Source organism: Rhinopithecus bieti, unplaced genomic scaffold, assembly GCF_001698545.2.
Source record: "Rhinopithecus bieti isolate Rb0 unplaced genomic scaffold, ASM169854v2 scaffold_12, whole genome shotgun sequence".
Classification (NCBI taxonomy): Eukaryota; Metazoa; Chordata; class Mammalia; order Primates; family Cercopithecidae; genus Rhinopithecus; species Rhinopithecus bieti.
Window position 1 is genome coordinate 1,021,637 of NW_016803028.1, and position 23,560 is coordinate 1,045,196.

The 23,560-nt window shown below is 37.9% G+C and overlaps 1 protein-coding gene across 10 annotated transcripts in view; it reads left to right on the forward strand.

Moving 5' to 3' along the window:
• The window catches only part of ANKRD28 (ankyrin repeat domain 28), a 203,291-nt gene that overhangs the window by 129,452 nt on the left and 50,279 nt on the right, over window positions 1-23,560 (forward strand). For all 10 annotated transcript variants that reach the window (XM_017881155.1, XM_017881232.1, XM_017881094.1 and 7 more), the window contains 5 exons: window positions 11,116-11,258; window positions 14,498-14,710; window positions 20,980-21,058; window positions 22,005-22,119; window positions 23,424-23,506. In XM_017881155.1, the coding sequence (XP_017736644.1) occupies window positions 11,116-11,258; window positions 14,498-14,710; window positions 20,980-21,058; window positions 22,005-22,119; window positions 23,424-23,506 (633 nt within the window). The remainder of the gene's footprint in view (window positions 1-11,115; window positions 11,259-14,497; window positions 14,711-20,979; window positions 21,059-22,004; window positions 22,120-23,423; window positions 23,507-23,560) is intronic.

The window sequence follows — 23,560 nt, forward strand, 5'->3', positions numbered from 1 at the left end:
GTTCTTGCTGTTGATATAACATTTGTCTTTAAGGGTACTGAAAAGCTACACAGTATCTGAGTTTGATGCCCAGGTAGAACAACCCTGGTAACTGGGGAGGTTTGGAGTGCACTGAGTCCAGTTCATCTAAAAGCTGTTTGAAATTAATTCCATTTACCTTTAAAGGAAGAGACGTCCCAGACACAGGCTAGAGTATATAATTTAGGACTGATGTTTACTAAAGCCCATTCTCATACCCATTTTTGTTTGTATGAGAATATTAAGGTAAAAGTAACAAAGATACATTAAGAAGCCTATTATTTTGGGCCAACTAGTGGATTAAATGTGTGTTATCATGTTTGATTTCTATAATAGTAATTTTATAGAAAGAAACCGGGGCTTGGAATACAGACTTTTCTGCTGTGACATAATATATATGTTCTTGAAAAATCTTACAGTCTGCAAAATTGTACTCTAAAACTAATAGAGCTCATGGGAATAATAGGCCTGCGATAGACCACCCAAAACCTGTGCAACTGTGACCACAGCATTAACAGAAACATTAATTGGTTCTTGCAGAACCCGGGAGGCAAATCAGCCTATCACAGGATATTTTAAAATGCACCCAAAAACAGCAGAATGGAAATGCTCGCTTCTGGTTGCTAAAACTGCAGAGGAAAGTAGATCTCTAAGGGTAGAGGAAGTACACCTTGCCATAAATCCTTAAAGTCCTATAAGGCTGGGGTTGTGCCTCTGGGAAGAAGCCGTGGATGTAGACATTCATTTTTCAAGGTTCTTAAAACAGCTGAAAGAACTCACTTTGCAGCCATAGAGCTCAGGGCTTTTTTTCTTCCTGCCAGAGGTTATAATTCTGTGCTTCTGCTCTTTTAACTCCTGGGTGGGAAAAAGCACATATGAACTGACATGTTTTCTGTGTAATACTTGTATCATTCCCTGATTTACCAGTCACATTACCTGATTATAAAGACATCTAGCTAACCACTTTTCTTAGAGCCATAGCTTATCCTCATTACTTTCTGTTCTTGATTTTGTCTTTTCTTGACTCTCATTTAAAAAATAAAAGATTAACAGAAGATTGAATAGAGGAATTCTAACTCAAGAGCTATATAGTCCATCCCTCATATATGTGGAGGATTGGTTCCAGGACCACCTGCTTATACCCAAATCCTTGCATACTGAAGTCCCACAGTCAGCCATGGGGAACCCATGTGTACACAAAGTTGGCTTTCCATGTATGAGCGTTTCACATCCCCTGAATACTGTATTTTTGAACCACATGTGGTGTTAAAAAATCCATGTATAAGTGGACCCATACAGTTCAAACCTTTGTTATTCCAGGGTCAACTGTATAATATGTAAAATAGATACAAACCAGTTATAATACATTCTTTCTAGATAGATAAGTCTATACCTATATGTCTGTATATATCAAACCAGTTATAGATACCCACAGGACCCCGGGAAGTGCTATACCTATAATGAAAACAACCAAAAGCAGTAGAATCCTTTTTTTTATTCTTTTTTAAGAAAAATTTTGAAAATCATTATTCAATTTCAGTATAGTTACTCTGAAAAAAAAAATTCTGCATAGGTATGCTAAATTGAAGATCATGGTGTACAAAACCCACTCTCATTACCAATAAAACATTTAAAATAAGGTGTCAACACTGATTTTTTATAAAAGCAACAGCACTCATGCATCAGAGACCGTAGCTTATCTCTCTCCTTTGTATCAAAATTACATTTTGAGAAATGATATCAATTGAATAGATGAAATATTATCACTGAAGATTAGTCACATAAGGCATGATTAATTTTAAGAAATGATACTTAAAGAAAACAAAGTGCCTTCACTATTTCTAACAGTGTGTCCACAGAAAAGAAAAATATAGTCAAAATTAAGCAGATAAATGATGAAGTTGGGAATACACGGTGATACGTCGTTTTTTGTTCCTTTTCCAATAAGCCCCAGAGGGCAATCGCAGATCAGCTCAACACAACCAAAGTGAGCATGCTGATTTCCTACTCTTGTTTATCCCCATATGACAGTATTTCTGCTTTGGAAAGGTTCTTCAGTAGTTCATAAGAGTATTTCAGAGGTCCAAGGTGAGCAAGAAGCTGAAGTAATCTGTAGTAGCAAACAAGTAATACTGCAGATGTGTTTTGTTTTTTTGTTTTGTTTTGAGACAGAGTCTTGCTCTGTCGCCCAGACTGGAGTGCAGTGACACAATCTCAGCGCACTCCAAAGTCCACCTCCCAGGTTCAAGCGATTCTCGTGCCTCAGCCTCCCAAGTAGCTGGAATTACAGGCACCCGCCACTACACCTGGCTAATTTTTTTGTATTTTTAGTAGAGACGCGATTTCACCATGTTGTCCAGGCTGGTCCTCAAACTCCTGACCTCAGGTGATCGGCCTGCCTCTGCCTCCCAAAGTGCTGGGATTACAGGTGTGAGCCACTGCGCCTGGTCTGGAGATGTCTTAAAGCAGCCATCTCCTTTTTCTTCTAATACTTTCCACATATCTGCTACAAGGATTTGGGCTTGTTTGTTAAAAGAAACTTTTTTCCCCTCATGTGAAAAAAACGTGCCTCCAGACGTTTTCAACAGAATATTCCTGGCTTCATCAAGCATCCAATGCCGCTCTTCTGTCAAAGGCATGAGGAAACGTCTGTTTCAGAATGAAGTATATGCTGAACTTGATCTAGGGTTACTGTGGCATAGTATGAGGTACTAGTAGTTGGTATCCCTTTGCCAAGGGATCTGTTGACTGCCGTGACTGCAGGGACCAGTACCATATGTTCTCCCCCATACCTCACAGCATACTTTTGCTTGTCCTGCTCTGACCAAATAGGAGATAAGGTTAAGTGTGTCTGTCATTGACCGTGGTCTTACCAGCTCCCCTGGGACTGGAATTTAGCTCATGAAGCATCTTCCACCTCTCCACATAGAGCTCTGGTGCCTTCACCTTGGCCAGCAGTGGTTCTGCCACCCTGTGTATGTATACCTCTGCTTTCAGTGAACACATCCCAACTGTTTTCTGCAGTGTATTTATTTTAATTCCCTGGGTGTTAGAAGACAGTGCATTCTCCCCCTCCCCTTTCAGACTATGGAGTGATGCTTTTGACCTCCACTGGGGCAAACTCTCCTTTCTAAGTGGGCAACATCCCCAGTCCCTCTGTACTTCAGAATTTTCTACCCACTATGGGATCATCACCCTAAACAGGGTCCCGCTTTCTGCGGGAGTAGCACTGAGAACTGAGCGCAGCTAAGGTATAGCCTTTCTTCCATCACACTTGCATGACTACGAAGCTGTAGACACCATGTAGCTATGCACTGGGCAGAAGCCTGAGAATCCATATTGCATTGCAGTTCTGACCTTTAGTGTGAGTGTAAAGGAAGATAAAAAAAGGAACATCCTTTTCAAATGTGCCCCCCACCTTCTTTTTTTCTTTGAGACAAAATTTCGCCCTCGTTGCCCAGGCTGGAGTGCAATGGCGCGATCTCAGCTCACTGCAACCTCCGCCTCCCAGGTTCAAGCGATTCTCCTGCCTCAGCCTCCCGAGTAGCTGGGACTACGGGCACCTGCCATCACACCCGGCTAATTTTTGTATATTTGGTAGAGATGAGGTTTCACCATGTTGACCAGGCTGGTCTTGAACTTCTGCAGATGCCCCTATTTTTAAAGCCCAAAGCTGAAAGCTTGGTGCATGGTGGTTTACACTAAAGGTATGTGCTGTTAGTTATGTACTGGGCCATTTTCTTGTGTTAATTGAAGGTAATATAGCCAAAAGCAAGTTCCCTATTGCATCCTAAGGTCCCTTTCTCACAGCCTGTAGATTTTCATCTCGGTCTTTCTGAGTATTCTGGTGTGGCTTACTCTTCAAGACAGGAACAACTAGGTTATGTGATGTAAAACTGTACATCTTACATTAAGAGGCTTACATGTTAAGCAGAGTGCATCAGGCCTTTTACCTACTAAGAATTAAGCTTGACTAAACGACTGTTTTCATACAACTGAAGGTCAGGGGGATTTTGCAGATTACCTCTAGTTAAGCTCCCAGAATAGTTGAATGTGTGTATTTTAGGGGGGCCAGAATGGCTTTGTTGTTTCTCACCCGCTAAGTGTCACTTTTTAGGCCTCTCAGTTGAGGATGAAAAAGATACTCTGTGTTTCTTGGACCTCACCACAAGTTTTAGTTTATTTTATGCTACTAAAATTAAATGTCCTAGACTGGGTAATTTATAAAGAACAGAAATTTACTTCCTCACAGTTCTGTAGGCTGGGAAGTCCAAGATCAAGGCACTAGCATCTAGTGAGGGCCCTCTTGAAGCATCACATTGTGGGGAGTCAAACTCATCTTTTCTAAGGCACTCACTCCCAAAATAGCATTATTTGTTCATGAGGACAGAGCCCTTATTGCCTAATCACCTCTTGAAGTTCTTACCTCTTAACACTGTTGGCTTGGGGATTACACTTCCAACATACGAAATTCGGAGGACACATTTAAACCGTAGTACCATATAACACTGCCCATTTAATTTGTGAGCATAACTAGGCAGAGATTTATAATTACCCTTTTTGTGTCTCTTCCTTCCCTTAAGCACAGAATAAGATGAATACCGATATGTAGCTTCTAAAACTGTTCAGCCATTCTAGGAATACAGGATTAAAGAGTTAAATATGTGAAAGTAAGAAGCTATTGACTGGTCACTGCTGTTACAGACAAACCTAAAGTACAAGCATTGTCACCTCTAGGTTATATTCAGAGAATTCATCAGTGTTAGTGTAAGAGATATTGGGGATTATGTGTAGTCTTGTAATTTATTTATCCCAGTTTTCCTTATTAGCCCTGGCCTTTCATTTCCTGGTTGAGGCTCCGTTAATTTCCTTCTAGGTCCTACCTCTTATACTTAACGCTATTGAATTATTTGTCATTGTTCTGTAGCGCCCCACCTCATCTCCAAGTGAATTAATCATTTTCTTCTTCCCACCTTGTGCTTGCTCCTGCCGTCAAACTTTTCAAGGTCGCTTTACACGTTCATTTTTACTGTTGCTTTCAGTACTTTTAGAAGTTTAGCCTCAGGTTACCAAGTTTAGCCTCAGATTACCTTATTGTGATGACTTTGACACAGAAGGTACTGAATAAATATTTTTTACCTTGTGCTGGGCATGGTTGCTTATGCCTGTAATCCCAACACTTTGGGAGGCCGAGATGGGAAGATCCTCGAGCCCAGGAGTTGAAGATCAGCCTGGGCAACATAGCGAGACCCTCTCTTTACCAAAAAAAAAAAAAACTTAATATTAGCTGGGTGTAGTGGCACACACCTCACTTGAGCCCAGGAGGTCAAGGCTGCAATGAGCTGTGATCGTACCACTGCATTTCAGCCAAGGTGACAGAGCCAAAACCCTGTCTCAAAACATGTTTAATTGATTTTTAAAAATTAACAACTCATTGCATTATTTCTTTTCTAGAAACATAATAGTAGATATTTCTTTTTCATATTAAAATGGGTGGAAAGAGGCTGAAAATATCTACTTTAATTGATAATTTATATATAAACAACTGAATCTGCCTGATTCTTTATGCATCTTGCAGTATCCTGGGTTAATTTTTTTGAGGGAGGGGTGCCTCTGTTTGAAAGCCTCATTTTATAATTTATTAACTTTTTATAGAGTCATTCTCTATGAAGGGATTTTAAAAATGACATCACAAGGCCGAGCGCGGTGGCTCAAGCCTGTAATCCCAGCACTTTGGGAGGCCGAGACGGGCGAATCACGAGGTCAGGAGATCGAGACCATCCTGGCGAACACGGTGAAACCCCGTCTCTACTAAAAAATACAAAAAACTAGCCGGGCGAGGTGGTGGGCGCCTGTAGTCCCAGCTACTTGGGAGGCTGAGGCAGGAGAATGGCATAAACCCGGGAGGTGGAGCTTGCAGTGAGCTGAGATCCAGCCACTGCACTCCAGCCCGGGCGACAGAGCGAGACTCCATCTCCAAAAAAAAGTGACATCACAAGCAATTTCTTTAATGTAACTAACATATATTGGGCGCTTGTTTTGTATGCTGCTCTTGGCCTTATGGAACATATCAAGAAGTAGAACGGTCTTCTGGTCTTTGCATGAATTTGGGGATTCATGCAAAAAAAGTAATTAAAGAGTTAGTAATTAATGATTCCGTTTAAGAAACATCACAAGGCTTATAGGGCTTCTAGGGAAGAGAGTTGATTGGTTTGGTCAGGAAAGGTTGGATCTGACATGTTTCTTCAAGGATTAGTATAATAGCAATGATTGGGAGGAGACATCCAAGCAGAACGTTCCACATAAAGAACGTGTTTCATGAACAAAGACACAGAGGTGGGAAGGATTGTGGGAGGAGGAGAAAGCACTGTATAATCTAATCTGACAAATAAGTGACAAGTTACGAAAGGAGAATAGTGGTTCTCTCACCTTCCAGATACATGGCCCCCTTCCTGGCCTTTTTGTGTGGTTGGGTGGGGCCTAGGACTAGTTCTAGCTAATGAATGAAAGCAACAGTGGTCTGGGCTGGAGCATTTAATTACTGATAGGAAACGCTGCAGTCTGTTTCCCCTTCTGGCACAGTGACCAGCCACATTCAAGATGATGTCAGTTACATGAGCCTGGGTCCTTGAGTAACTGAGCAGAGCCCTCTTGCCAACCTGTTATGGTTGAGAGAGAAATAAAAACATTATTTAAGCCACTGAGATTTGGGAGTTGATTATTAACCATCACACAGTATAACCAACCTTTTCCTCATGGTTACAGTGGTGAATAGTAAACTAAGTTGGTTAAGGAGATCTGGTAGAAATTATAAGGTAAAAGAAGTTTTTGGCTGCATGTTCTAAAGACCTAACATTCTAAGGAAACAAGCCCAAGAAACTCCCAGATTGAAGCAATTCCAGTAAGGCAGAGATCAGAGAGATTGTGGGGTTGGTGCTAAACTACCACAACAAAGCAAATATCTCAATAAGCAAATCACAAAAATTTTTTGGTTTCCCAGTGCGTATAAAAGATATATTTAGTCTGCCTGCAGTGGCTCACACCTGTAATCCTAACATCTTGGGAGCCCAACGTGGGAGGACTGCTTCAGCCCAGGAGTTCAAGACCAACCTGGGCAACATAGCAAGACCCTCTCTCTACAAAAAAATTTAAAAATTATCCCAGTGTGGTGGCATGCATCTGTAGTCCTACCTACTCAGAAGACTGAGGTGGGAGGATCACCTGAATCCAGGAGTTTTAGGTTGCAGTGAGATGTGATCACACCACTGCACTTCAGCTGGGGTGACAGAGCAAGACCCCGTTTCTAAAAATAATTAGTTAATTACAAAATATGTTTATGCTATATACTATAGTATATTAAGTGTGCAATAGCAGTACATCTAAAACAATGTACGTCTTTTTTATTAATTTTCAGTGTTCTTGTCTTAAAAAATATGTTATTGCTAAAAAAAAAAATGCTATCATATGAACCTTGAGCAAGTCATAGTCTCTGCTAATGGAGAGTTTTGCCTCAATGTGAATGGTTGCTGAAGGTTTGGATGGCTGTGGCAATTCCTTGAAATGAGACAAAGATGTGCTGCATTGATGGACTCTTCCTTTCACAAAAGGTTTCTCTGTAGCGTGGCAAGCTGTTTGATAGCATTTTACCCACAATAGAATTTCCTTCAAAATTGGAGTCACTTCTCTAAAAACTTTGTTGTCATTTCAGCAACATTTACAGTATCTTCGGGAGTAGATTCCGTCTCACAAAACCACTGTCTTTACTCATCCATAAGAAGCAACCCCTTATCTGTTCACATTTTATCATGAGATTATAGCAATTCAGGCACATCTTCAGGCTCCACTTCTTATTCTAGTTCTCTCGCTATTTCTACCACATCTGCAGTTATTTCCTTCGCTGAAGTCTTGAATCCCTCAAAGTCATCCATGAGGGTTGCAATCAACTTCTTTCAAACTCCTATTAATATTAATACTTTGACCTCCTCCCGTGAATCAGAAATGTGTTTTGTTCTTTTTTTTTTTTTGGACAGAGTTTTGCTTTGTTGCCCAGGCTGGAGTGCAGTAGTGTGATACTGGCTCACTGCAGCCTCTACCTCCTGTGTTCAAGTGATTCTCCTGCCTCAGCCTCCCAAGTAGCTGGGATTACAGGTGCCTGCCACCACGCCTGGCTACTTTTTGTATTTTTGTTAGAGACAGGGTTTCACCATGTTGGCCAGGCTGGTCTCGAACTGCTGACCTCAGGTGATTGACTTCCCAAAGTGCTGGAATTACAGGCGTGAGCCACCACACCTGGCCAAGAATGTTCTTAATGGCATCTAGAATGATGAATCCTTTCCAGAAGGTTTTCCATTTACTTTGCCCAGATGCATCAGAGGAATCACTATGGCAGCTATATCCATGTCAAATGTTATTTCTTAAATAAAAAGACTTTGAAAGTTGACATTACTCTTGATTCAGGGACAACAGAGTGACTGTTGTGTTAGCAGGCACAAAAACAACAGTAATCTCCTTGTCTATAAGAGCTCTTGGGTGGCCAAGTACATTGTGAATAAGCAGTAATATTTTGAAAGGAATCTTCTTTTTTCTGAGCAGTATGTCTCAACAGTGGGCTTAAAATATTCAGTAAACCATGTTATAAACAGATGTGTTGTCATCCAGGCTTTGTTCCATTTTAGAGCATAGGCAAAGTGGATTTAGCATAATTCATGTGGGCTGTGGAATTTTCAGAATGGTAAATGAGCACTGACTTAACTTAAAGTCACTAGCTGCATTAGCCTCTAACAAGAGAGTCAGCCTGTCCTTTGAAGTTTTGATGGCAGGCATAGATTTCTCTGTAGCAATGAAAGTCCTTGATGGCATCTTCCAATAGAAGGCTGTTTCATCTACATTGAAAATCTGTTGTTTAATGTAGCCACCTTCATTAATAATCTTAGATCTTTTAGATAACTTGTTACAGCTTGTATTAATACATCAGCACTTGCTGCTTCACGTTGCACTTTTATGTTATAGGGACATCTTTTTTCATTAAACCTCATGAACCAACCTTTACTCAATCAAAGTTTTCCTCTGTAGCTTCCTCACCTCTCTCAGCCTTCACAGAATTGAAGACAGTTAAGGCCTTGCTCTGGATTAGGCTTTGGCTTAAGCGAATGTTGTAGCTATTTGGTCTTCTATCCAGACCACTAGTACTTTCTCTGTATCATCAGTAAGGCTACTTAGCTTTCTTATCATTAGTCCATTCACTGGTAGCATGTTTAATTTTCTTGAAGAATTTTTCTTTTGCATTCACTACTTGGTAACTTTGTCACAGGAGGCCTAGATTTCATTCTGTCTCACCTTTCAACATGCCTTTCTCACTAAGCTTAATTATTTCTAGGTTTTGATTTAAAGTGAGAGATGTGCAACTGTCTTTCACTTGAACACTTAGTGGCTGCTGTAAGGTTATTATTTGACCTAATTTTAATACTATTGTGTCTGAGTGAAGAGGAAGGTCTGAAAAGGAGATAGATGAGGGAATGGAGTAGTTGGAATACACATTTATTAAGTTAACCACTTTTTTGGAGACAGAGTCTCACTCTGTCATCCAGGCTGGAGTGCAGTCACATGATCTCGACTTACTGCAACCTCCACTTCCGGGGATCAAGCGATTCTCGGGCCTCAGCCTCCCGAGTAGCTGGAACTACAGATATATGCCAGCATGCCCAGCTAATTTTTGTATTTTTAGTAGAGACAGGGTCTCACTATTTTGACCAGGCTGGTCTCGACTCCTGACCTCAGGTGATCCGCCTGCCTCGGCCTCACAAAGTGTTGGGAGTACAGGCGTGAGCCACCGTGTCTGATCAGTTCACCACTTTGTATGAGTTCAGTTTGTGATGCCCCGAAACAATTACAGTAGGAATGCCAAAGATCAGTGATCACAAATCACCATAACAGATAAAATAATATTGAAAAAGTTTGAAATATTGGCAAGAATAACCAAAATGTGACACAGACACATGAAATGAGCACATGCTGATGGAAAAAATGATGCCAATAGACTTGCTTGACACGGGATTGCCACAAACTTCCAATTTTTAAGAAACAAGATGCAATATTTGCAAAGCCCAATAAAGCAAAGTACATATGATATGGTATGCCAGCATTAGAAATGAAAAGCTTACTTTAGAATTTATGAATGTATTAAAGTAACCTTAGACCAAAAACAAGATCTAGGCAAAAGGAAGGTTATAGACTGCAGGGTTATCACCGAATAAAATAATCAAAGGAATTATAGTTGTCCCTTGTTATCCTTAGGGTATTAGTTTCAGACTCCTTTGGATACAAAAATCAGAAGATACTCAAGTTCCTTATATAAGTTCCTTACATAGTATGTACGTATAACCTGTTCTGTAATTCATCTCTAGATTACTTATAATACCTAACACAATGTGAATAGTTGTTGCACTATATTTTTATTTTTATTTCTTTTTTTTAATGTTTTTATGTTTTCAAATATTTTCAATCTGCAGTTGGTTGAATCTGCAGATATGGAACCAGTGTATACAGAGGGCTATCATTCTTTTTAATTACTAATTATCTCTGCCAACATTTATCAGAATTATCCTGAATTCTATTTTTTTTTTTTTTTTTTGTCTTGTTTTGTTTTGAGATAAGGCCTCGCTCTGTTGCCCACCCTGGAGTGCAGTGGCATGATCACAGCTCACTGCAGCCTTAACCTCCCAGGCTCAAGTAATTCTTCTACCTCAGCCCCCCAAGTAACTGAGACTATAGGTGCATGCCACCATACCCGGCTAATTTTTTTTATTTTTGGTGGAGACAGGGTCTCACTGTGTTGCCTAGGCTGGTCTCAAATTCCTAGACTCAAGTGATCCTCCCACTTCAGCCTCCCAAAGTGCTGAGATTATCGGCATGAGCCATTATGCCCACCCCTGAAGTCTTAAAATTTTCCTTCTATTCTTTCTCAAGTTAACATGATTCATTGATGACTTGTCATGCATCTTCTATTTTCATTTTTTAAATTTGCTTAAAGATATTTGGGATTATATTTAATAGTTTTCATATGCTCATCTCTATTTTTTCTTCAAAACACATTTTTAGGTCACATTGAAGTAGTGAAATTACTTGTGTCGCATGGAGCTGAAGTGACATGCAAGGATAAAAAGTCTTACACACCTCTTCATGCAGCAGCCTCTAGTGGAATGATCAGCGTAGTCAAGTACCTTCTAGATCTTGGAGTTGATGTAGGTATATTAATTGAACAGTATGAAATTATGGAGCCCTTTTTATACTTATTACAATATTGATAGAAGTTATTTCAGGTTTAAGAAATTATTTTATACAATGTTTTCCTGTTTTAATTGGGTATTTATAGTCCTTTACATAATACCTAATGCAGTGATTTATGGTCAAGGCATGTAAATAGTCAAAGCATGTTAAGAGGTAAAATACACTTCAAAGGTGTGTGGTTTATTGCCAGTTTTTCTTCTATATCGCATTCCAGGCCCTGTAGTTCCATTTCACTTGTGGGAACCAGCAGATCAGACACACTTGTATTATTAGATAGCTGGGTTATTGTTAGTCTTCTTTGCCTAGTCTGATATTCTCTTAAAATGATGGTAGCAGTTTACATTACAGAATATTGGCAAGAGCTGGGCAGGAAAACAAGAGGCTTTTTGCCCACCAAGTATAAGTATTCTTTACTATATAATTCTGTTTGGTTAAAAGGGGATGCTGCTTTATTTGGATATATTTGATTCCTGAATTGAGGTAACTTAAAATACCTGTACAGCTTTTCACAAGCCATCCTTTAAACATAAGTACTTTACTCCCTCATTTGTTTATGTATTTATTCATTTATTTGAAACAGGGTCTCTGCCTCCTATGCTGTAGTATAATGGCACAGTCACAGCTCACTGCAACCTTGAACTCTGGGCTCAAGTGATCCTCCCACCTAAGCCTCCTGAATAGCTAGAACTATAGGCTAATTTTTTTATTTTGTAGAGATGAGGTCTCGCTGTTACCCAGGCTGGTGTCTGACTCTTGACCTCAAGTGACCTTCCTGCCTTGGTCTCCCAAAGTGCTTGGATTACAGGCATGAGCCACGGTGCCCAGCCCACTCAGCGTATTTATTCTTACTTCAGGTGGAGTTATGACAATGTCCTGATTCTTGAAAACACACATTTTGAAGAACTCATTGGTTCTTTAAAACAGCAAATTGTAAGATGTAGCATAAGGATCTGCTAGGGGCATACAGTTTAGATCAGCTACAAAAAACCAAGAAAAGTAGGTGATAGCCTGGTTGGACAAAGAATACATGACAGAACTGTAGGGCTAGATAGGCTCTTAACTTATGGACGATGTGAAACACTTTGCCTGAAACAAGCTAACAAATACTGAAAGTGTGAGGATCACAAAAAGACGTTGCAAAAATCTCAACTCAATTCCTATATCTCTGTTTCAGCAGAGTGAAATAATACCTTAAAAGATCCTTGATCTGGATAAATGAGGCAACTTTGTTTCTGATTACTGTTTCAAGTCCATTCTGGTGCAATTTTTAAAACTGACTTTATTGACAGTCAGTTACATTTATAAACTCTGGTGACTATTTGTTCATCAAAATAAGTGGCCAGACTTACAGCCTTTTAGTAACATGTGGCCCCCAGTTGTGTGTTTTTTGTTTTGTTTTTTGTTTTGTTTTAGTTTCCTGGGGATTACCACAAACTGGAGGGCTAATAGAAATTTAACTTCTCAAAGTTTTAGAGTACAGAAGTTCTAAATCAAGGTGTCAGCAAGGTTGGTTCCTTATGGAGGCTCTGAGGGAGAATCTTTTCCTTGTCTGTGTTCTTGTGAAAAAATCTAGATACTTTGATTAAAATTAAGTGTTCAAACTTTTTTTCTTCCTCTATTACCAGTGATCCCAGAAAAGAAAATGTTAATTAAAGCTGCATTATGTTGGGGCCAACTACAAGATTAGGGTCCAGAGTCTCCACGCAAGGCCACCCTTTACTTACAACCAACTATAAGTTCAGAAGGCTTTCAAAACCACTTTCAGGTTTGATAATTCACCAGAAAGTCTCACAAAATTCATGAAAAGCTTTATACTCCCATTTGTGGTTACTACAGGGACAAGATACAAACTGAGATCAGCCAAAGGAAGAGACACATAGGGTAGAGTGCAGGATTATTGTAAAGGCAAAGTTTCCCTTAGCCCCTCCTCACAGAGTCAGGACCCATTACTCTCCTTCCCTGGCATCAGTGTGTGGCAGTATGAATGAAGTATTTCCAACAAGGAATGCTCACCTGAGCTTCATTTTCGGTTTTTATTGGGGCTCCATTACATGGCTTGATTGGTTGTCCATGTGGTTGATTTCAGTCTCCAAATATATAATACCTGGTGACCCAAAGCTCCCACTCTAAATAGAGACTTTTTTAAATCAGGTATATCATAGATTACCTCCCTGAAGCCAAGGGCAAAGGACAGACCTCTCTGGGAGAGGTCAGATTCTTTACTACACAGTAATCATGTAAAGTATTCCCTTATTTACTAGAAATGGAAAAACAAGACTTGGCACGGTGGCTCACGCCTATGCCAGCACTTTGGGAGGCTGAGGTGGGTGATCATTTGAGGTCAGGAGTTCAAGACCAGCCTGGCCAACATAATGACACCCCATCTCTACTAAAATACAAAAATTAACCAGTTGGTAATGGTACGTGCCTGTAATCCCAGCTACTCGGTAGGCTGAGGCAGGAGAATCGCTTGAGCCTGGGAGGCAGAGGTTTCAGTGAGCTGAGATCGTGCCACTCAACTCCAGTCTGGGCGACAGAGTGAGACCCTGTCTCAGAAAAAAAAAGAGAAAAGCAAAGCTCTTAATTACATGAATTGTTTCTCATTTTTGAGCATACTCTTTTGACTTGTGATAAAATACTTGTATATGACACTGGAAAATATTAAGAGCCCAAGTTTGTGGCAAAAAATGAATTAAATAAATAGAACATGCCATTCATTGTTTTAAAAATCTTGATCTGTACTTTATTACTACGGTTAGCCTTTGTCACTGCAAAATGAAAAAGTTGAAAATATGCATGTTACTGAATATACCTCAGAATCTTCAGTTTGTGTTCATTTTTTATGATTATAATTAATTCTATAGTAAATCCTTTACCTAGAACGCCTTTCAAAATACATTAGTTTACATTTTCCTAAAATACCTCTTTTGTATTATTCAGTTTTGTCGTGAGGTAGACATTGTATATGTGAATTACATTCCCTGAATGTATAAAATCAATGTAATACCAAAATGCTTGTCAGGGGTTTATTATTTTACACCAACTTTAGAATTATAAGCCTCATCTCTGTATTTATCCTGTCTCCATTTCTCACTTTAGTAATTTGATTGCAACCACAGGTTGCTAAAATAGCTCACAACATTGATAATTAGCAAAACTACTTTAACATTCACATTTTTTTCCCTTCTGATAGATGAATGAACCAAATGCCTATGGAAATACACCTCTTCATGTAGCCTGCTATAATGGACAAGATGTTGTAGTGAATGAACTTATAGACTGTGGTGCTATTGTAAATCAAAAGAATGAAAAAGGATTTACTCCTTTGCACTTTGCTGCTGCATCAACACATGGAGCATTGTGTTTAGAGCTTCTAGTTGGTAATGGGGCTGATGTCAATATGAAGGTAAGGAACAAAATCATCATCTATACTTTAAGTATTTCATACGTCACTATTAAAACAACATCAGTGGTGAATACCATTCAACAATAAAAAGGAACTATTGATAAACTCAAGAACATGGATAAATCTTTAAAATATTATGCTGAGTGAAAGGCTTACTCAAGAGTATGTATATTCTTTCCATTTATGTAAGGTTCTAGAACCAATAAAATTCCATTTATATGGGGGTCCAGAATCTATAATTGAAAAAAATTGGAACAATTACTGCCATTGTGAGGAGGGATCAACTGGGAAAGGGGCATGAAGGGACTTTATGTGATGGTGGTAATGTTTTATATTTTGGCAGGGGTTTATATTATATAGATTTGTCAAAACTCATAAGGTAGTTCATTTGTATGCTTTCATAGCATATAAATTTTCTTTTAGAAGGAAAATTCTAAACAGATGTTTAATGCTATTAATGTGTTTAGAGGTGAAATGTATGATGTCTGTCTAATTTTAAAAAGCATCAAATAATTGGGTGGATGGAAGGACAGAAGAATCTACAATAAAAGGCATAGAGTAAAATACTAGTGGTACAATTTAGATGGTATATATATGGGTGTTCACTCTACAGGTCTTTTCAAATTTTATACAGTGTTAGAGGGGAAAAAAATATCAGTGTGTTGCACATAAGGAATAGTTGCTTTTTGGTTTTTTTGTTATAATCACTTTCAAGAGTAAGCATTTGGATTTTAGAAATATGTGAAAAATCTGATCTGGCATAGTGGCTCCTGCCTGTAATCCTACCACTTTGGGAGGCTGGGGTAGGAGGATCACTTGAGCCTAGGAGTTCAGGACTAGCGTGGACAGCATAACCTGGCTCCACAGAAAAATAGAAAATGAGCCAGGCATGGTGGCTCATGCTTGTAGTCTCAGCTACTTGGGAGGTTGAAGTGGGAGGATCTCTTGAGCCTTGGAGGTCAAGTCTACAGTGAGCTGAGGTCATGCTACTGCCCTCTAGCCTGGATTACAGAGTGAGACTCTGTTTCAAAAAATAAATAAAGGAATGAATGAAAATTTTGGCCGGATACAGTCTGGTTCATGCTTGTAATCCCAGTGTTTTAGGAGGCCAAGGCGAGAGGATCACTTAAGCAAGGCCAGCCTGAGCAACATAGCAAGACCTCCATCTCTACCAAAAAAAATTAAAAATTATCCCGTAGTCCTAGGTACTCAGGAGGCTGAGGCTAGAGGATCTCTTGAGTCCAGAAGTTCAGTTACAGTGAACTGTGATCACAACACTGTACTCTAGCCTGGGCAACAGGTGAGATCTTGCTTCAAATGAATGAAAATTCTAGAGTCACAATAAATATGCTTTCACTGTATAATTTTATAAGAGAGCACATGCAATCCGGATTTTGAGCATTGCTATTTTATAATATATAATCATCTTAGATTTTCTAGAATTCTTTAGTTGTTTCTGTATTAATTTTATCAATTCATCCTTTGAGCACTTGCCAAACTTTATCTGGTGGTATGAAGAAAACCAAACACAAAATTGAGCCATTTAGGATTAGTAAAAATACTTCTCAGAGCGTTTTAATTACATCAGATTTTCTTACCTAAGTTCAGTGAAGCCTTTAATGATGCCACAGGTCAATTCTGACAGCTGTAACAGCAACAAATCCATCTGTAATTAGGTCATTGCTTTAAATTGCCCTCTCTCAACTACAGGACAAAATGTATACATACTACACCCAAGGAAGAAAAGGCATGAGATGTCATAAAGTGCCCCAGTATGATTAAAGCTAAACCATCTTTTTATAAGTTTTTAGGTCTCGGTCAAATCACCTAGTAACATTTTTTATAGTTTAGGTAATTACTAGAAAGTTTATTTATTACAAGTTTGAACTGCTTATTTTAATTTGAAGAATTCCTGCACTTTGGATAATTAGGGCCCAGAAAATATCTAAACCCTTGTGAGGAGAAAATTAGTTTTTTCCTCAAAGGCGCAGTAATGTTTCTTTAATGAAAGTTAGGCTATTTCAAAAATAAAAAATTTGGAATTATCTTAACATTTTCAAAAGCAAACGTCACCAAGTTTTCTCAGTCTCTGTGAGACCTGTTTATGATAGTGAATGTAGGTAAAATCATCTTTGTATGTTAGTATTATGGAAATTATGGAACTTTACCGGTGTCATCAGCTACTATGCATTTTTTAGTTCACATGATGCTGTCTTTAGAGATTGGGCTTCCTGTTTTATGCACTGCCATTTTGGCATGAATATTTAATATAATTTGATGATAATGAATCACTTGATTCTGTTAGTGTCTACGTAGGTGACTATAGTACCTGTGATTGTTTTTAAGTCTGTATTTTCTTTTGAAATGTAGAATTGAGAATCAGTCCTATAAGAGGCCCACTTAGAGTAAAATGCTGAAACCAGTGGTCCTATTTGAAGTTACCTCCTTAATAGTTTAGAAAACTCAGTGGTGAATTTCATATATGACAAGTGAATTTTTTTAACAAAGGGATTAAGATATATTTAAGTAGATTGGAAGGCAACAACAGCCTGTGATGTTGGTTTCAAAATAGATGTCACAAAAGTTGTCTTAACTTCACCTAAGGGTGTATGACATCTCATTTATATGCAATTGTCCAATTATTTTATTGCCAAATTCTGTTGAAACACGTTTCCCATGTTGATTTCTCAGGTCCCTTCCCGCTTTTACACACAATATGTTGGTAGCTGTGAGTTTTCAACCAGCAAGAATATATTTCATTCCTGACACCTGTATTTTTTATGTTTGTAAAATCAGTGTTATTAAGTTATTGGTTGACTTTGGGGACACTTGACACTTGCCCCTTATTATAAAAATTTGATTTGCTAACCCTCATATTCTTAACCACATTATCTCTTTCTTCCTGCTTAATCTTTTCCTCCCACTATATTCTCTATTTTGTTGTTTCTGACTTTGATCAAGTTATAGATGACTAGAAATTGGAATGTGACTTTAAGTTTGTAATAACTCAGTTTCTAAGGTTTTAAATTCATTTTCCTACAAAGTGGTAGAGGTAAAATGAATCAGGTTTATAAAGCAGCATAGGTGTGTTTTTTAGAACTGCTTGACATGAACCTTACTGCACTGATTGTTTTATTTATATGCACATGTTTTCCCACCCACATTGTTCTTCTTTAAGAATAGATTTTGGTCAGCTAAGCAAAATGCACCAAATGCTTGTTTTGAAGTTTAAACCTAAAACATACTGTGAAATGTTTGGCTTGTAGTTACTGTTTTGGTTGCCTGTGAGATCAATCATTAGGATTTTGTAGATCTAATTTTGGTTTTGTTTTCTTTCTTTCTTTCTTTCTTTCTTTCTTTCTTTCTTTCTTTCTTTCTTTCTTTCTTTCTTTCTTTCTTTCTTTTCTTTCTTTCTTTTTCTTAATACTCCTAGTTTTCTGCTAAAATGATTTGAGGTGATTAAGAAGAAGAAAACTCCACGTTGTTTCTCCAATTCAGAGAGAAATAACTGTGCTTTCTCCCCTCCTAACATGTCGTATGGCAAACTTTTTAGTTGGTAATCCGAATCTTTTTCCTTTGTACACTTAGAATAGGTTTTATGAACAGAATGTAGAAAGTAAAAATGTTGATCCACTGTCACCTATAGGCTTATAATAAAGGATTCTAACCAGGCCCAATTGTGTGTGCCTTTAGTGCCAGCTACCCTCAGAAGGCTGAGGTGAGGGAATCGCTTGAGCCAGGTGTTCAAGTCTAGTCTGGGCAATATAGCAAGCCTTGTCTCTAAAACAAAAGAATAAATAAAGGACTCATCACTTATTAGCTATGAGACCTAGTAAAATCACTTAACCCTGGGGCCTATATTTCCTCATCTGTAAAACAAGATTAATGGTATCAATCTCATAGGGTTGTGAGGATTAAATGACATATATGAAGTGGATTTGGTTTTGCTTTTTTAGGAGGAAGGGAGGTGAGGAGACAATCTCACTCTTGACCAGCCTAGAGTGCAGTGGCACCGTCATAGCTCATTGCAGCCTCAAACTCCCGAGTTCAAGCAGTCCTCCCGCTTTGGCCCCCCCAAGTGCTGGAATTATAGATATGAGTCACCGTACCTGACCATATGAAGTGTCTTAAAACTGTGCCTGAAACATGCTATATATATAAATGTTAACTATAGTTAAATATCTTCCAAATTTCATCATTTTGTTAATCAAATTTTTATTACAAGTTTTTATTTGTTTTGTTTTGAGTTGTGAGGGTTTATGTTTTGTTTTGTTTTCCCCTTATTTTTGTTATCCTTCTAGTCATTGGAATCTATGTTTTTTCTTATGTCTGTAAAAATTGGCTATAGCTGGCCAGGCATGGTGGCTCACACCTGGAAAGCCAAAGCCAGAGAATCACATGAGCCCAAGAGTTCAAAACCAGCCGGGGCAACTTAGACACCATCTCTACAAAAAATAAATTAGTCAGGTGTAATGTTATGTGCCTATAGTCCCAGCTACTCCAGACACTGTTGCTAGAAGATCACTTGAACCCTAGAGTTCGAGGTTGCAGTGAACTATGATTACACCACTGCATTCCAGCCTGTCTGACAGACCAAGACCCCCATCTCTTTAAGGAAGAAAAAAAAAGGCCAGGCGCGGTGGCTCACGCCTGTAATCCCAGCACTTTGGGAGGCCGAGACAGGTGGATTACTTGAGATCTTGAGTTCAAGACAAGCCTGCCCAACATGGTGAAACCCCATCTCTACTAAAATACAGAAATTAGCTGGGCATGGTGGCACACGCCAGCTACTCGGGAGGCTGAATCACTTGAACCCGGGAGGCAGAGCTTGCAGTGAGCTGAGATCACACTGCACTCCAGCCTGGGCAACAGAGTAAGTCTCAAAAAAAAAAAAAAAAAAAAAAAAGAGAGAGAAAAGAAAAAAAGGGCTGTAGCTAAAATATTAACAATAAAAATTAGGATATATCCTATATGGAACATTTTGGAAAGAGAATCCTTTCTGCCAAGATGCTTTTTTCCCCCCCCCCCCCTTTTTTTTTCTGGTTGAACGAATAACAACTGGTACATTAAAAAATAATGATAAAACAAATATATCCTGAGAAGCACTAATGTGCTTCTGAGTGTTTTACAAAGATTATTGTATTTACTCTGTACAGTAGACCAATGAGATGTAGATGGTATTATCCTCATTTTCAGTTGAGGAAGTGAAGGCACAAAGAAGTTAGGCAACTTGTCCGAAATCTTGCTTGTGGTAAGTAGGAGATCTGGGATTCACGCTTAGGTTATTCTGACTCCAGAACCTGTGCATGCATGCATCCTCTCTCCTCTTTTCCTTCCTTTCTCATACTGCCTCCAAAAGATTAGAACTTCTCTAAAATTGCTTGCCAATCGGATGGCTTGTTTACTTGAGAAATTCATATTATGGAATCAAACACTTAAGTAGATACTTAGGATGTTCTAATTATTATTATTATGACATGAGGATTTTTAAAGAATATCTGCGTTGTACTGTGTTAGCATAAACTTAGGATACTTGTGACATTTCCATTTTAGTACCTACACAGAAGGCATGCTGAATGTTGCTGTGAGTTTAGGAAGCTGCTAAGTAGTTTATTTCTTTTGCATTGGTAACATGTATGTTTTGGTTAACTGAAATATTTTAGAAAAGAAAAGACACCACCTAATCAGAAGAAAAAATAACCTAAATCAGGGATTGTTTTTGTTCATATTTGGAACTCCTTTAGAACTTCCACATGAAATATATATGTGTGCAGCCAGTCTGAGTTATTATTTTAAGTGATTTGAGAAAATATTTAGTACATATAACTATAAACAAATATATGAAGTGTTTTAATTATAGTGGCTGAAATCATTTGTGTTTTTTTTTTTAATGTATCCACACAAATTCACAAAGTTAATTCTAATACTCACTTTTACTTGGTCGAGGAGGGATTCGGAATTTCTTAGAATGGAAATGTTGGAACAATGTGAAATATTGAATCTGAAACTTGGGAGACACATCCTTACTGTCCCACTCCCAATTTTTATACTGTAAGCATGGAATTTTTGTATATTTGTGTTTTATGATACACATGCTAAAAAAATTAATTCCTAATTTTGAACAGCTGTTTTAACTCCATAGGCCTCAGTTAAACTTAATTCTTGTATAATAGTTATAAAAATAAAGATGCAAGAGGGTATTCAAAGTAAAACTAAGGATTACATATTATGGATATAGTAGAGTGAGTAATTTTTTTTTTTTCCCCCAGAGTAAAGATGGGAAAACCCCACTACACATGACTGCTCTCCACGGTAGATTCTCCCGATCACAAACCATTATCCAGAGTGGTAAAAAGTATTTCTGGTTTTTTTTGTTTTGTTTTTTGTTTTTTGTTTTTTTTCTTAAATGTAGTAAAAACATCCACCAAATGAATGGTATTGAGAAATTGTCATCGCAGTTTGTGTATTTTTAATATATGATTTCAGAGCTCATGAAAATAAAATATTAAAGAGTATAAAATACCATGTAGCTGTACCTTTCGTACTTTTGGTTTTTTGTTTTGGTTCCCTGAATTATTTTATTTCTTCAGCAATTAGTGTTAGCTTTTTTCAGTATTGCTAAATAGAAAATTACTTTCTACCATAATTTGTATTATATATTAATGTGTGTACTCTGTATATACATTATATATTTATCATTTTCCCCTGTTGAGTATCTGCGACTGTTTTCAGGATTGTAATTTCCTGAGTTTTGTATTCTTTTGTGTTTAAATTAATATCAGGCAAGCTAAACTTTTAAATCAAAAGAACTTTTAAGTATATTACTTTAAATCAGTGTTTTCCAAGGCATATTCCAAGAAACTTACCCTCAAGATAGTAGGTGCTATGGTCTTGCAGGGGAAAAGTTGAAATAGGTTCATGATCCAATACTTTTTGAAGCATTGCATGTAGTCTTGATGACAAAGAGTATGCACATTAAAGCTCTGAAGTATTGCTCTAAAGAAACGTGTTTAATTTTGTTTTAATGCAGTAGTTTCCAGAGTTATTGGACCCCAGAACCCTCTTGTCAGTTTAAAAATCTACTGAAATCTTATGCTTAATTCACACAATTGCTTTAAGTATAAAAGCTGTAAATCCATTGCCTGGCCCGATAAATCAGCTATGAATGAAATCTAGTTAAAATTGCTATGTCTATTAGTTTGTATGTGAATAGCATTTTGTATTACTTTTCATGTAGTAGATTTGATTTGATCTTTATATGGTCCAATGTCTGACAGTAAGTCCTGTATTGCAGGAGCTGTAATCGACTGTGAGGATAAGAATGGAAATACTCCTCTGCACATAGCTGCACGGTATGGCCATGAGCTGCTGATCAACACTCTTATTACAAGTGGTGCTGACACGGCAAAGTAAGTACTTGCTGAGGTGTTGATAACTGACGCAGGCAAGCATAAAGGGAAGTGAACTGCAGTTTTCTAGATATTTTAGGTGGAAATATGGATTTTATCCTCAATATTGTATTAATTTCTTGAACTTTCTTTTATATTGACAAAGTGGTAGGTTAAAATGTTTAAATACAATTTCATTTGGTAAGCCTGTGTATTTTTATGTGTCTTACAGACCCAGTTCTTTCTCACTTTGAGTAATAATGCAGTTTTGATCAGAGCTGTTAATTTTTGTGATCTCTTTATTTTTAACCTAGATGTACTTAAAAGTCCTGGAAAGCTGTATGTGCCAAATGCTTTTTTTTCATCCAAATACCATCTGTAGATAATAGTTTTCAGGCTGTGCTGTGCCAAGTTCAGGGATTCCTTGGAATCCTACAAAGGATTTCTTACCCCACCCCATTTTGTCAGAACAGTTTACTTTTATTTATTTTATATATTAAAGTTCCTATTGTAATATTTTGTTTGAAAGATGAGTCCTCCTGTTAATGCTCTGCAAGAAACACTATACTTAAATTTATGTTTATCATTCTTTGTATCACATTTACATGTGTTCATTAACAAATTGTAAATCTTTTTTACTTTCTGTAATGGTGTGGTACTGCACCTATCTGTTTTGTAACTTTTTCCAAAAAAATTACGTGAGCTTGTTGATTTAGCCATCTAAATACAAATTAGGGCCTTTTTCCACATCTGTACAAGTTGCTCTAGTTCACTTATTTTATAGAATTATCAGATAAGGATTTCACAGTATATTCATTCTCCTTATTTGCAGATACAAGTTGCTTATAGTTTTTCACTATTACAGAATTACTGCAATAAATATTCTTGAACATATTGCATTATGGAAATGTTTCAAAGGTGGGGTGACAGGGTAGTGAATTTTACTCTCTAAGCAAATGTCTAGATACATTTTTGGTTGTCACAATTTGGGGAGGAAGGTGTTAATGTTAATGACATCCATTGGGTACAGCCCAGGGATGCTGCTGAACAGCCTATAAGCCTGCATGCACAGAATGGCTTCTCACGTTTCTGCAGCAAAGTCCATAATGACAGTAGTGCTGAAGGTGGAAAACCCGACTTTTGGAGAGAAATAGCTGGGTAATAAGTTATGCCTACCATCAACCTTTAGCCAAATTACTCTCCAAAGTGTTAGACATTTTGACTTTTAGTTATCTTTCACTTAAGTGGTCTTTTTGTAATGTATTTAACTGATTGTATTTTTCTTGTATTAAAATGAAGATACTGTCCTGTTCTTTTAACTTTAGGCGTGGCATACATGGAATGTTCCCCCTCCATTTGGCAGCCTTAAGCGGCTTTTCAGATTGCTGCAGAAAACTTCTTTCTTCAGGTAAGGGCAACCTTTGCAGACTTTTGTATGTCTCCTCAAACCCCTCAAAATTTT